This window comes from Rhinoraja longicauda, chromosome 26 (assembly GCF_053455715.1).
Source record: "Rhinoraja longicauda isolate Sanriku21f chromosome 26, sRhiLon1.1, whole genome shotgun sequence".
NCBI lineage: Eukaryota > Metazoa > Chordata > Chondrichthyes > Rajiformes > Arhynchobatidae > Rhinoraja > Rhinoraja longicauda.
Window position 1 is genome coordinate 1,644,822 of NC_135978.1, and position 14,382 is coordinate 1,659,203.

At 43.5% G+C, this 14,382-nt stretch overlaps 1 protein-coding gene across 3 annotated transcripts in view; it reads right to left on the bottom strand.

Moving 5' to 3' along the window:
* Positions 1-14,382, bottom strand: part of ssh2b (slingshot protein phosphatase 2b) — a 137,220-nt gene that overhangs the window by 31,991 nt on the left and 90,847 nt on the right. For all 3 annotated transcript variants that reach the window (XM_078422612.1, XM_078422611.1, XM_078422613.1), the window contains one exon: positions 8,621-8,739. In XM_078422612.1, coding sequence (XP_078278738.1) covers positions 8,621-8,739 — 119 coding nt within the window. The remainder of the gene's footprint in view (positions 1-8,620; positions 8,740-14,382) is intronic.

The following is a 14,382-nucleotide window of genomic DNA, read 5'->3' on the forward strand; positions in this document are numbered from 1 at the left end:
AATGTGGATTAAAATATACAACATCGTCGACTCTGCATATAAACATGGGAACACCAAGTTTCTTTCCCAGTCAAACTTTATGCTGACTTAAACATGCATTGTTAGTCATAGAGTGATACAGAGTGGAAACAGGCCCTTCAGTCCAACTTCCCCACACCGGCTAACAATGTCCCAGCTACACTAGTCCCACTTGCCTGCGCTTGGTCCATATCACTCCAAACCTGTCCCATCCATGTACCTGTCTAACTCTTTCTTAAACAATGGTCCCAGCCTTAACTACCTCCTCTGAAAGTTTGTTCCATACACCCACCACCCTTTGTGTGAAAATGTTACCCCTCGGATTCCTATTAAATCTTTTCCCCTTCACCTTGAACCTATGTCCTCGGGTCCTCGATTCCCCTGCTCTGGGTAAAAGACTGGGCATCTACCTGATCTATTCCTCTCTTGATTTTGTACACCTCTACAAGATCCCCCTGCATCCTCCGGCTCTCCATGGAATAGAGACCCAGCCTACTCAACCTCTCCCTGTAGCTCACACCCTCTAGTCCTGGCAACATCCTCGTAAATCTTCTCTGAAGCCTTTCAAGCTTGACAATATCTTTCCTATAATATGGTGCACAGAACTGAACACAATATTCTAAATGCAGTCTCACAAACATCTTATGCAACTGCAACATGACCTCCCAACTTCTATACTCAATACTCTGACTGATGAAGGCCAAAGTGACAAAAGCCTTTTTGACCACCTTATCTACCTGCAACTCGACCTTCAAAGAACCATGCACCTGTACTCTTAGATCCCTCTACACTACAACACTACCCAGAGGCCTGCCGTTTACTGTGTAGGTCCGGCCCTTGTTCGACGTCCCAAAATACAACACCTCACACTTCTCTGTATTAAATTCCATCAACCATTCCTCCGCCCACCTGGCCAATCGATCCAGATCCTGCTGCAATCGTTCACAACCATCTTCACTATCTGCAAAACCACTAACTTTTGTATCATCAGCAAACTTGCTAATCTTGCCCTGTATGTTCATACAAATCATAGATGTAGATAACAAAAAGTAACAGGCTCAACACCGAACCCTGAGGCACACCGCTAGTCAAAGGCATCCAGTCTGAGAAGCAACCTTCCACCATCACCCTCTGCTTCCTTCCTTGGAGCCAATTTGCTATCCATTCAGCTACCTCTCCTTGGATCATGTGATGTAACCTTCCAGAGCAGCCTACCATGCAGAACCTTGTCGAACGCCTTACTGACGTCCATGTACACCACATCTACAGCTCTGCCCTCATCAACCGTTTTGGTCACGTCTTCAAAAAAATCAGATTTGTGAGACACGGGCTTCCACGTACAAATCCATGCTGACTATCCCTAAACAGCCCTTGCACATCCAAATGCCTGTCTATCCTATCCCTCAGAATACTCTGCAGTAACTGACCAACTATAGATGTTAAGCTCACCGACCGGCCTGTAGTTCAGCATTTTCCCTGCATTTGTTGGATCAAACAATGTACAATTCCTTACTTTTCTTCTAAACACAATAAGATTGCAGCAATTCCAAGGAGTGGAGCAGCAAAACCAACTCAGGACAACCAAGGACAGGTTTTGCCTTGTCTACATTCAATAACTTTATAAAGAAGACATACATACAAACTAAGGAGCAGTGTTGGAATAATTGATTTTTGAATCATGTAGTGTATCATGAGTCAGACAGTAGTTGAGCATGTTTGAAAGAGTGGTGACATCTTACGTGAAGCTCCTCTTAAAACAGTCTCTTATGATCCTTTTTATCTAGTACCCATCTGTCACAGTGCTGAGAAAGTCATGAATTCCAACACTGAAAGTCTCCTGTTAATCATTGCTTTTCGTATCGACTGATTTTGATTAGACCCGCGCTACTGACGCAGCTGAGAGTTGAAAGCAAACAAGGAAGTGTGCAGGGCCCAGGTACGAGGCAAACTAGGGGAATTCCAGCCACCCCCACCCCTCTCCAATCCTACGCATGCTTCTAGCTAATGATCAATCAATCCAGACCAGCTTGAAGGACAACAGCAGCAGTGTTTACTTTCTGAGGCGTTTGGGTAGATTCCGCTTGTTCACGAGGATCTTCTACAACTTTAACAGAATCGTTTTACAAAGTATTCTGACGGGATGCATCTCAGCCTGGCGTGGTAACTGCTCAGCCCTCTGCAGAGAATGTGAACACAGCCCAGGCCATCACAGGCACATCACTTCCTTGCACCCAACTGCATTGATGGTGCGTTGTATCCGGAAGGCTGCAGGTATCGTCAGGATAAGAAAATAACTGCAGATGCTGGTACAAATCGATTTATTCACAAAATGCTGGAGTAACTCAGCAGGTCAGGCAGCATCTCGGGAGAGAAGGAATAGGTGACGTTTCGGGTCGAGACCCTTCCAAGGGTCTCGACCCGAAACGTCACCCATTCCTTCTCTCCCGAGATGCTGCCTGACCTGCTGAGTTACTCCAGCATTTTGTGAATAAATCAAGGTATCGTCAGGATGCCTGCCACCCTGAACATTCCTTTTTCTCTCCTCTACCTTCTGGGAGAACACCCAGGAGCTTGAAAGTCCAGATATCCAGACTTAAGAGCAGCTTCTTCCCAATGCTAACGTACGTCAGAACCATCTTTCATACCCCATTCGCAGAGGTGATGGATAGAGAAGATGTGGAGAGGATGTTTCCACTAGTGGGCGAGTCTAGGACCAGAGGGCACAGCCTCAGAATTAAAGGACGGATCTTTAGAAAGATGAGCAGGAAGTTCTTTAGTCAGAGGGTGGCAAATCTGTGGAATATATTGCAACTGAAGGCTGTGGGGCACCAAGTCAATTGATATTTTTACGGTGGAGATTGATTTGTATGGGTGTCGGGTTATGGGGAGAAGGCAGGAGAATGGGGTTGAGGAAAAAAGATAGAACAGCCAAGAATGAATGGCAGGGTAGACGTGATGGGCCTAATGGCCTAATTCTGCTCCTATAACTTCAGAACTGTCACAAACTCTTACTCTCAACTCTAACTCATTTGGTTAATCCGTTTAATACTTTAATATCCTTTTTGCACTACTCAGATTTTGCACGATAATCATGCACCACTGCTGTTTTGCACGTCATTGTATTTATCGTTACTTGTCTTCCAAAAAACCCATCATTTGGAGTTCCTTTCCATGCCATGCAAGTGTCAGTGGACATGTTTTGCAGATGAAACACAAGGCAAGGATTTGGAATGTGATATCTAATTGTCACATTGGAAATGTTGGGAACCTCTCATGAAAAAATCTTTTGCTGAGATAAATTGTGCACAAAGTGTGTTATTCAGCTTATAGTTGTCAATAAATGTCAGGCATTCATCTGCAAAAGCAATTATTTGAAAGAAAACAAATGAACAAACTCAGAAGAAGCTTCTATTTTTGTAGACTGACGGTACTCCTACAGAACCACAGGCCCTACAGCCCCCGGAGTCTATGACGATCACCCATTTGCCGGTTACACTACAACTATGTTATCCCACTTTCTCATCCACGCCCTACACACCATGGGCAATTTACAGAGCCTTATTAACCTACAAGCCTGCTCGTCTTCGGGATGTGGGAGGAACCGGAGCACCTGGAGAAAACCCACAATCACGGGGGAAGCTGTAAACTCCACACAGGTTGGGATTGAATCTGCATCTCTGGTGCCGTGAGGCAGCAGCTCTAACAGCTGCACAACTGTGCTGTCCCAAGTTCATTTAACAGTGGCTAGGTGGGACAGAAACAGGTGCGGATACAATATTCAATTGTGGAATTTGCAGCATGCAGAAGATGTTTCAGCTAGCCTACAAAAAAGGGTGCAACGACACATATTAAGTTCTCACATTATGTACATGTATCAATACAAGTACACCATTAATTGTGCAGCCCACATTGATTCTGATCAATATTTGGCAACTCTGGAGAGAATTGCTGCAATGCATTGGAAGAAAGTTAACACAAATAACTTGTGTTGACTGCACAAAATGATCTCATGGAAAGCTTTTAAAAAAAGCTTCCTTTGATCACGAGTTATTCTTAGTTCCTCCCCCGCCACATGCTCGAGCCATTTCAAAATGCAACGTGCAACAGTATGGCACTCAGGAATCTCCATCCACAAATAGGGAACTTGTTGTCTTGTTTACATAGCAACAGGCAGGCATTCAGCAGCATGGGGCCGCCAGATACAATGCTACTCATTTGCTCTCTCATTAGAAGATCGACAAAAAATTCTGGAGCAACACAGCGGGTCAGGCAGCATCTCTGGAGAAAAGGCATTCCTTCTCTGCAGAGATGTTGCCTGTCCCGGTGAGTTACGCCAGCATTTTGTGTCTGACTTCGGTGTAAATCAGCATCTGCAATTCCCTCCTACACATTTTGTCTGCTCTTTCATTAGATCCATTTTGAACAAAGTCCCCATCTTAAAGTTGGAAAACAATTACAGTGGGAATGTCTTTAAAAAAACAATTGCATCCTTAACATGGGACATCACTGACCAGGGTCTCTCTCCACTTGCCCAGTGTCGATGAAATGTTATGAATGTGCAGGGGCCAGAGGTGATATGTATTAATAAGTAAGGCCAAACATTTCTTTACCAATATGTTAAATTTCAAGGGAAAAAGGTTACTAGTTTCTATCAATTTTGTGATATTTTAAGCAATTTTTGATGCTCCATTGCAAAGAATTTTGATTTTATTGTCAATTCCAAGGTTCAACTTATATTGAAAGAAATTCAGCTCTCGTTGCATATATATCTAGGGCTATTTTAGATGGTTACTGTAATATCTGGCATAGGGTTACATGCATCAAATTTTGGGAATTTTTTGGGTAATCTATGTTTAATGGGTGCTGACTCGGTGACTCAGTCCCCACGCCCCGACTCACAACCTGCAATGACCTTTTTTAGATGTGCTGGCTTTTCTCACGCCTCTCCGCAACCCACATTCCAGTGGTCCTGTCTAGAAAGTGACAGGGGCTCATGCAAGGAAACTCAAGCCCAGAAACAACCCCCTTCCCCACCCCACTGCCTTTTACCGTTTGCCAGCCCTGTGTCCATTATTTGATTTCAACATTTTTTAATATCTTTGACAAATTTAGGTTTAGATTTATTATTGTCACATCTTCAGTGGTACAGTGAAAAGCTGCATGTTATCCAATCAGATATATCACACATAATTACAACACTAACTGCCTTTAGACTTTAGAAATACAGCGTGGAAACCAAGTCCACACTGTCCAGCGATCACGCCGTACACTAACACGATCCTACACAGTAGGGAAAATATACTATTTTACCAAAGCCAATTAACCTACACGGTGTTGATGGAAACCAAGGCACCCAGGGAAAACCCACGCAGTCATGGGGAGAATGTACAAACTCCGTACAGACAGCACCTGCAGTTAGGATCAAACCCAGGTCTCTGGCGCTGTGAGGCAGCAACTCTACCGCTGTGCCACTGTGCCGTCTTCAAATATTTTGAATTAAATAAAGATGCATAAAAAATTTCAAACACTTAAAAACATTTAGGGACACAAGAATCTGCAGATGCTGGAATTTTGAGCCCTACAGAGTGCTGGAGGAACTCAACAGGTCAGGCAGCATCTGTAGAAGGAATGGACGGGTGACATTTCTAGTTGGGATATTCTTCAGACACATAAAAACATGTATCTTTTTTCAAACTGTGTAACTTAGTTTCCTCCCAAGTCCTTGCTCTATATGTGTCGGAAGAAACTGGAGATGCAGATGGTTGAAACCGAAGACAGACACAAAATGCTGGAGTAACTCAACGGGACAGGCAGCATCTCTGGAGAGGAGGAATGGGTGACCTTTAGGGTCGAGACCCTTCTTCAGACTGACCTTGCTCTACATTCCTCATTGAACTCAAATGGGTTCCCAGATTCTACAGCTGCTGCAGGATCAGCAAGGCAATTCCCCACCCCAGCATGAGCAAGCTTTTCTGCTGGACTTTGCACAAATGATTGTGCAGTCTGTCGCACAATGGACTGCTAACAGTTCCAAATTGTGACGTCATGAACTGGCTTTGGTTTCAATAGCCAATAGGTGCAGGAGTAGGCCATATGATCACAATCAGTACCCCGTTCCTGCTTTCTCCCCATAACCCTTGATTCTGTTAGCCCAAAGAGCTAAATATCATATCATATCATATATATACAGCCGGAAACAGGCCTTTTAGGCCCTCCAAGTCCGTGCCGCCCAGCGATCCCCGTACATTAACACTATCCTACACCCACTAGGGACAATTTTTACATTTACCCAGCCAATTAACCTACATACCTGTACGTCTTTGTAAATCTAACTCTCTCTCTTTGTAGAACACAAAGTGCGGGCGTAACTCAGCGGGTCAGGCAGCATCTCTTGAGAACCTTAAACCTATGTCCTCTAGTTCTCGATTCCTCTACTCTGGGTAAAAGACTCCCTGCATTCCCTCCATCTATTCCCCCCATGATTTTATAAACCAATGGCTGAACACCAGCTGTGACAAAAGTCAGCACAATCCAGCCATTTCAACACAACTTGAAAATAGTTTGTGCAATAATTGGCTAAAGTAGTAATGCACAAGTGTGCATTGACTATACTGAGGAATCCAAGCAGACGAGACAAGAAGGAAACACAAAGTGCAGAAGGAACTCAGCGGGTCAGGCAGCATCTGTGGAGGGAATGGATAGATGACGCTTCAGGTTGACCCTTCTTCAGATGGGGTCCTGGCAGAAGCTGCCTGACCTGCGGAGTTCCGCCAGCACTGTATTTTGCTCAAGGTTCCAGCATCTGCAGTTATTTGTGTCTACATAAGAACAAAGCAATGCTTGCGACCCCGAAGATCATGCTTCAATCTATTTCACTTGATTCCAGATTATTCAAATTTAAAATGTTTTTTAACAGGATAAGTTAGGGTCTGTCTATTAATCACAGATACTAAATTAATTTTAAAAAGTGAAAATCCAAATAATCCAAAACTAAACAGAATATGCCATTCAACATAACAGCACTGGGCCTGTACTCGCTGGAGTTTAGAAGGTTGAGGGGAGGATCTCATTAAAACTTACAGAATAATGAAAGGCATAGATAGAGTGGATGTGGAGAGGATGTTTCAACTGGTGGGAGTGTCTGGGACCAAAGGTCATAGCCTCAGCATGAAAGGGCGCTGCTCCTGTAGAAAGGAGGTGAGGTGGAATTTCTTCAGTCAGAGGGCAGTTAATCTGTGGAACTCATTGCCACAGAGGGCTGAGGGGGCCAAGTCAGTGGATATTTTCACGGCAGATATAGACAAATTCTTGATCAGTACGGGTGTCAAGGGTTATGGGGAGAAGGCAGGAAAATGGGATTAGGAGGCAGCGATCAGCCATGATTGAATAGCGGAATAGACTTGATGGGCCGAATGGCCTAATTCTACTCCTTTAACTTGTGAAAGTGAACATAGAACAGTACAGCAAAGGAATTGACCCTTCTGCCCACAGTGTTTGTGCCAAACATGATGCCAAGTTAAACTGATCTTATCTACCTGTACATGCTCCATATTCCTCCACTCCTTGCATGTCCAAGTGCCTATCAAAAAGCCTCTTAAACACCACTATCGTATACGCCGCCGCCACCACCCCTGGCAGTGCGTTCCAGGCACTGTGTAAGATGTTGCCTCCATTATTTTCCCCCTCTCACCCTATAGCTTTGCTAATATATTGCCGTATTGCTATGCCCTCTAGTGTTTGACATTCCCACTCTGGGGAAAAGGTCCCACCATCGACCCTATCTATGCTTCTCATCATTTTTAATATTTCTATCAGGTCTCCCCTCAACCTTCAACGTTCCAGAAAGCACAATCCAACTTTGTCCAACCTCTCCCTGTATCTGAAACTCTCTAATCCAGGCAGCATTATCGTAAACCTCCTCTACACTCTCTCCACAGCCTCCACATCCTTCCTGTAATGAGGCGACCTGACCCACACACAATAGTCAAACTGGTCGAACCCAAGTCCTATAGAGCTGTATCAAGTTGACAAAAATAAAAGTATGGCCAAAGAAATTATTTTACTATAATACTGTATTCGAAACAGAAAGAAAATCCCAGCATGGATAAACTAATTGTTACAAGGATTTGACTATATCAGTTTGACAGCAGGACCTCCTGTGTGCAGTATAGATGACATTATGTAGGAGCAAATTTATCAGGTATCTGTACACTGTGAACGGTTCAATTGTACTGTCTTTTCGCTGACTGGTTAACGCGCAACAAAAAAGCTTCTCACTGTACCGCTCGGTACACGTGACAAGAAACTAAACTGAAACTAAAAAGCTGAGCATGTAGAAAAGAACTGCCGATGCTGCTTTAAATCAAAGGTAGACACAAAATGCTGGAGTAACTCAGCGGGACGTGCAGCATCTCTGGAGAGAAGGAACGGGTGACGTTTTGGTCGAGACCCTTCCTCAGTCTGAATTGGAAGTTATCTTAAGCCTCACTCGAAATACTTCAAAATGTAAAATATAACTTGTACATAATCAATGCATTACATAAAGAAGGAAGCCTTTTACTTTTAAGAAAACAAATTGGTTAGAATAAAGTAACATGCTTACCCATCTTTAAAAAAGTCCATCCCTAAAACAATACTCTCGTCTGTGTCTTGTCTGCCGTTTGTAGAAACAACGACCATGTATCTAGTCAGGTCCATGTACCCACTTTCCAACCGTACAGCCTGAAATTATTCAAAAGAAAAGAATTTGTTATTTAAACGCTTGACAGAAAAAATAATACTTGCATTTCAAAGTTCATCCAAACAAAACACAATATGTTCATTGCAATGAATGAATGACAAGGTCACCCTGCCATGAAATAAAGCTGCTTGTGCAATTTTATCCTAGTTTACCTAGTGGTATTTGCTGAAATTTTTCCTCCTTAAATAACACTTTCCTCCTAACCTCACGATTGGAACAGGGACTAAATGACCCATTTCTGTTTCCATATTTACAGTTGTTGTCCCTTATACCATCCATTTCACTGGCTTCATTATTGTAATGGGTCAAAAAAGTATGGTAAATGTTTAAAGTCAAACAGACTTTGATTACTGTGCTAATATTACACTGAAGGTCCTATGCTCTTGACTGTAGCTAAAGGTGTAATACATTACTTATACTGTTCAGTAAATATGAAACCATTTGTAAAACTAACCTGTTCGCTTTCAATTTTGGTGGGGGAACTGCAAGAATAAATTTATAGGCATGATCACAACCCTAAAATTGATCTGGAAAACATCCAGAAACGAGGGCAGGTTTAATGTAATAGCCGCTGAGAAAGGGCATCCATAAAGAACCATTGCCTCCATGAACTGAGTGCCTTGCTCACCCTCAGTTCCTCCTTGTCACTGCCCTAACCAGACCCTCATCTTATCCCAATGCAGCTTCATAACAGGGTCAAAACCTGTCACTGCAACCACTGTTGCATTTTAACCACTGAGTGATCAGGACATGCCCTGTGCTCAGGTGATTTTTGTCAGTAGAAAAACAAGTGTTTCCAAAAATTACATTTTGCAAGAATTAGGAGGAAGATCTGGCTTCTAAAATCCTAAAGACAGTCAAAGTGCTGGAGTAACTCAGCGGGTCAGGCAGCATCTCTGGAGAAAAGGGATGGTAACATTTTGGGTTGGGATCCTTCTTCAGACTGCTATGGAGAAAATCCCATCTCCACTGTGCTCCATGGGCTTTAATTATGAATTACTAATTGATTGCATGGAAACGCCGACCAGCCATCCCCCGTTCACACTAGTTCTACGTTATTCCATTTTCTCACCTACTCCCTATCCACGAGGGGCAATTTACTGAGGGCCAATTAATTTACAAAACGACACGTCTTTGGGATATCAGGGACGGGTTTGCCGTAGGGTGAGTGGGCAAGGGGAAAGATGTATAGCCACGACCCCCTACTTCCAAACTCGTTAAAAAAATACCTGGATATTCTGTTGGTAGAATAAACACTAATAGACTTGGCAGCCAAAGCACTTAAACATCTGTCACATCACAAGATATATTGTGAACTGCATTTAGTTTTCCCAGGAGCAGTAGTAAAGCAAACTTCCTTAACATCCGTGGAGCAAGAATGGATATATTTAGCTACTCATGACCAATAACAATGCATACGCTGCATTGTGTTTAAGAGGAGCTAATGATAATATTTAATAGAGATGGTCTCCATCTGGACATAACTGCAGCAGCTTATGTTCCACGATTGAGGGCAGACTTGATAAGAGTGTCTATAATTATGAGTTGTATAAAAAGGTTAGACAGTCAGAACCTTTCCCTCAGGGCTGAAGTGTCCAACACGAGAGGGCATAGCTATCGGGTGAGAGGGGGGGGAACGTTTCTTGGAGATGTGCGTGATGGAGGCAGATACATTCGTGGCATTCGTGAGGCTTTTAGATAAGCACAAGGAAGTGCAGGGAAGAGAGGTATATGGATCATGTGCAGGGAAGAGAGGTATATGGATCATGTGCAGGGAAGAGAGGTATATGGATCATGTGCAGGGAAGAGAGGTATATGGATCATGTGCAGGGAAGGGAGGTATATGGATCATGTGCAGGGAAGAGAGGTATATGGATCATGTGCAGGGAAGGGAGGTATATGGATCATGTGCAGGGAAGGGAGGTATATGGATCATGTGCAGGGAAGGGAGGTATATGGATCATGTGCAGGGAAGGGAGGTATATGGATCATGTGCAGGGAAGGGAGGTATATGGATCATGTGCAGGGAAGGGAGGTATATGGATCATGTGCAGGGAAGGGAGGTATATGGATCATGTGCAGGGAAGGGAGGTATATGGATCATGTGCAGGGAAGGGAGGTATATGGATCATGTGCAGGGAAGGGAGGTATATGGATCATGTGCAGGCAGGTGAGAACAGTTTAACTTGGCATCATGTTCGGCACAAATATTGTGCTGCGCTATTCTATATTCAAAAGGTTGCACAGGACACCCTTCTTATTCTGAATTTTTTTTTGCTCTCAACTCTCTCTCTCTTCAGTAGAAGTCAGCAAGACAGTTGTTAACTTGACAAGAAGATAGACACAAAAAGCTGGAGTAATTCAGCAGGACATGCAGCATCTCTGGAGAGAAGGAATAGGGGAGCGTTTCGGGTAGAGATCCGAAGAAGGGTCTCCAGAGATGCTGCCTGTCCCACTGAGTTACTCCAGCTTTTTGTGTCTATCTTCGGTGTAAATCTGCACCTGCAGTTTCTTCCTTTACATGTTTACTTGACAACACTGATCTTGTCCTAACTGCTTGAAGACAGAAATGATACAGCTTTCAAATCATCCCCACCCTTCTAAATGTAGTTGCCACATAGATGTAAAATAACAGGCTTGAGGAAGGCCCTGCTTTTCGATTCATTATCATTGTTAATCCTTCACCTCAACACAACTTCCCTGTACTCCTCTGCCTTTCAATTCCTTTAACATCTACAAATACCACCTGCCTAGTAATGTACTCAGAAACAGAGTTTTCATAGCCCTCACATGGTGAATTCCGAGGATTAACTGCCTCTGGGTGAAGACATTTCTCATCTTGTAATGGGCTGATCCCTATTATGACACTAGAACCATTGATTCTAGACATACCAGTAAGAGACTTGAACTCTATATCCAACTCAGCTAGTCCCTTAAGAATTTTATACATTTGAATAAGATCGCTTCTCTTTCAGGTCAGAAGAAGCCCTGCTGCTTAATCTGTCCTTGCACAAAGCAAGCATCGTGTGGAAACAATCTGGTAAACCGTTGCTGCACTCCCTCTTTTGAACAAGCATCTGTCCTTGAGTAGGGAGGTCAGAACACACAGTATTCTGGACGCAGTTGTAGCAGGGCATTAAATAAAAGGGAGAAAAACATCTTGACCTTTGTACTCCAATCCTCTGGCAGTAAAGACCAACATATAGTTTGAAGATAGACACAAAGTACTGGAGTAACTCAGCATGTCAGGCAGCATCTCTGAAAAAAGGACGGGTGACATAGAAACATAGAAAATAGCAGCAGGAGGCCATTTGGCCCTTTGAGCCTGCACCGCCATTCATTGTGATCATGGCTGATCATCCACAATCAGTAACCTGTGGATGCCTTCTCCCCATATCCCCTGATTCCACTAGCCCCTAGAGCTCTATCTAACTCTTTTAAATTCATCCAGTGAATTGGCCTCCACTGCCCTCTGTGGCAGAGAATTCCACAAATGTACAACTCTCTGGGTGAAAAAGTTTCTTCTCACCTCAGTTTTAAATGGCCTCCCCTTTATTCTTAGACTGTGGCCCCTGGTTCTGGACCCCCCAACATTGGGAACATTTTTCCTGTATCTAGTTTGTCCAGTCCTTTTATAATTTTATGGCTCTATAAGATCCCCTCTCATCCTTCTAAACTCCAGTGAATACGAGCCCAGTCTTTCCAATCTTTCATTATATGACAGTCCTGCCACCCCAGGGATTAACCTTGTGAACCTACGCTGCACTGCCTCCATAGCAAGGATGTCCTTCCTGAAATTAGGAGACCAAAACGGCACACAATACTCCAGATGTGGTCTCACCAAGGCCCTATACAACTGCAGAAGGACCTCTTTGCTCCCATACTCAAATGTTTCAGGGCGGAACCCTTCAGACTCCCAACCCAAAATGCCACAAATTATTTTTCTCCAGAGATGCTGCCTGATCTACTAAGTTACTCCAGCACTTTGTGTCTATCTTCAGTATATACCAGCAATTGCAGTTCCTCCTACGAACATAAAGTTTGTTTCCTCACTGCCTCCAGCAATTGCAAATTGATTTCTGATAACTTGTATACTAGGTCTCCGAAAGTCAATAAATTCAATTCCCATCCTTAAACAAAGCATATCCCATCATTCTATCTTTTTGAACCAGAGTGGATTACCTCATATTTTTCTACATTATGCTCCATCTGCCATCCCCACTCAGCCTGTCTATATGTTCCCCACCCCGCCCCGAAGCTTTTCCACATTCTTCTCACCGACCACATTAGCACCTACTGTTGTACAATCGCCAAAAGTGGTCATCTTGCATTTATAAGCTGTCAATAGCAGGGGCACCAGCACCCAGCTGGTCACAGCCTTCCATCTGTTTATTAACAGCTAACTGGCCTCAAATCATGCCATTATATTACCCAGTACTATGTACATTAATTTTGCTTGGTGATTTCTTGTTTGGCATCTTGAAAGCCTTCTGCACAGTCAAATACACCACATCAACTGAAGCAAATTCACCTTCAGAAAACATTCTCAAAGATTTTACACACAATTACCGGTTGACGATAACCAATGACATTTTTTTTTCTTTGCAAGTGCCCTGCTATTTTGATAGAATAGGTTGAAACAAAAAGCGCAGGCCAGGACATTGAGAGAACATTCCTGCTTTTCAAATTCTCCTATGAGTGGCTGGCACGTGCTTAAGACAGACCTCCTTTGTTTCCAAATCCAAAGAGCCAAATGTGAACTATATGTTCTGCCGATAATAGAACATTATAAATCTATGCTGGCTGGCTGGAGGCCTGGAAATCCATGGATAAACTTATGCAGCACGATAAACTCGTACCTCAAAGCTCACTAGATTTCCCGCTGCCTCAGCAAGGCCAGCAGCATAATCAAGGACCAGTCTCACCCCCGGTCACTCCCTCTTCTCCCCTCTGGCAAGAGGTGCACAGGTTTGAAATCACATATCTCCAGATTCAGGGAGTTTCTTCCCAGCTGATATCAGGTAACTGAACTGTTCTCTCATCAGCTAGAGTGCAGTCCTGATCTCCCATCTATCTCATTCAGACCTTTAAACTTGCTTTCATTGGACTTTATCTTGTACTAAATGTTGTACCCTTTATCTGTGCACTGTGAACTGCTTGATTGTAATCATGTATAGTATTTTCTTGGATAATACGCAAACAAAAGCTATTTACAGTACCTCGGTACACATGACAATAATAAACTCAGGACGTAGATAATCATGTCTAAAGCTGTTCAATACACATGCAAATACCATGTAAGCAATGGGTACTTGCGTGTGTACTAGCGACAGGAAGTGTAAGAAAATAACTGCAGATGCTGATACAAATCGAAGGTATTTATTCACAAAATGCTGGAGTAACTCAGCAGGTCAGGCAGCATCTCAGGAGAGAAGGAATGGGTAACGTTTCGGGTCGAGACCCTTCTTCAGACTGATGTCAGGGGGGCGGGACAAAGGAAGGATATAGGTGGAGACAGGAAGACAGTGGGAGATCTGGGAAGGGAGGGGAAGAGAGGGACAGAGGAACTATCTAAAGTTGGAGAAGTCAATGTTCATACCGTTGGGCTGCAAGCTGCCCAGGCG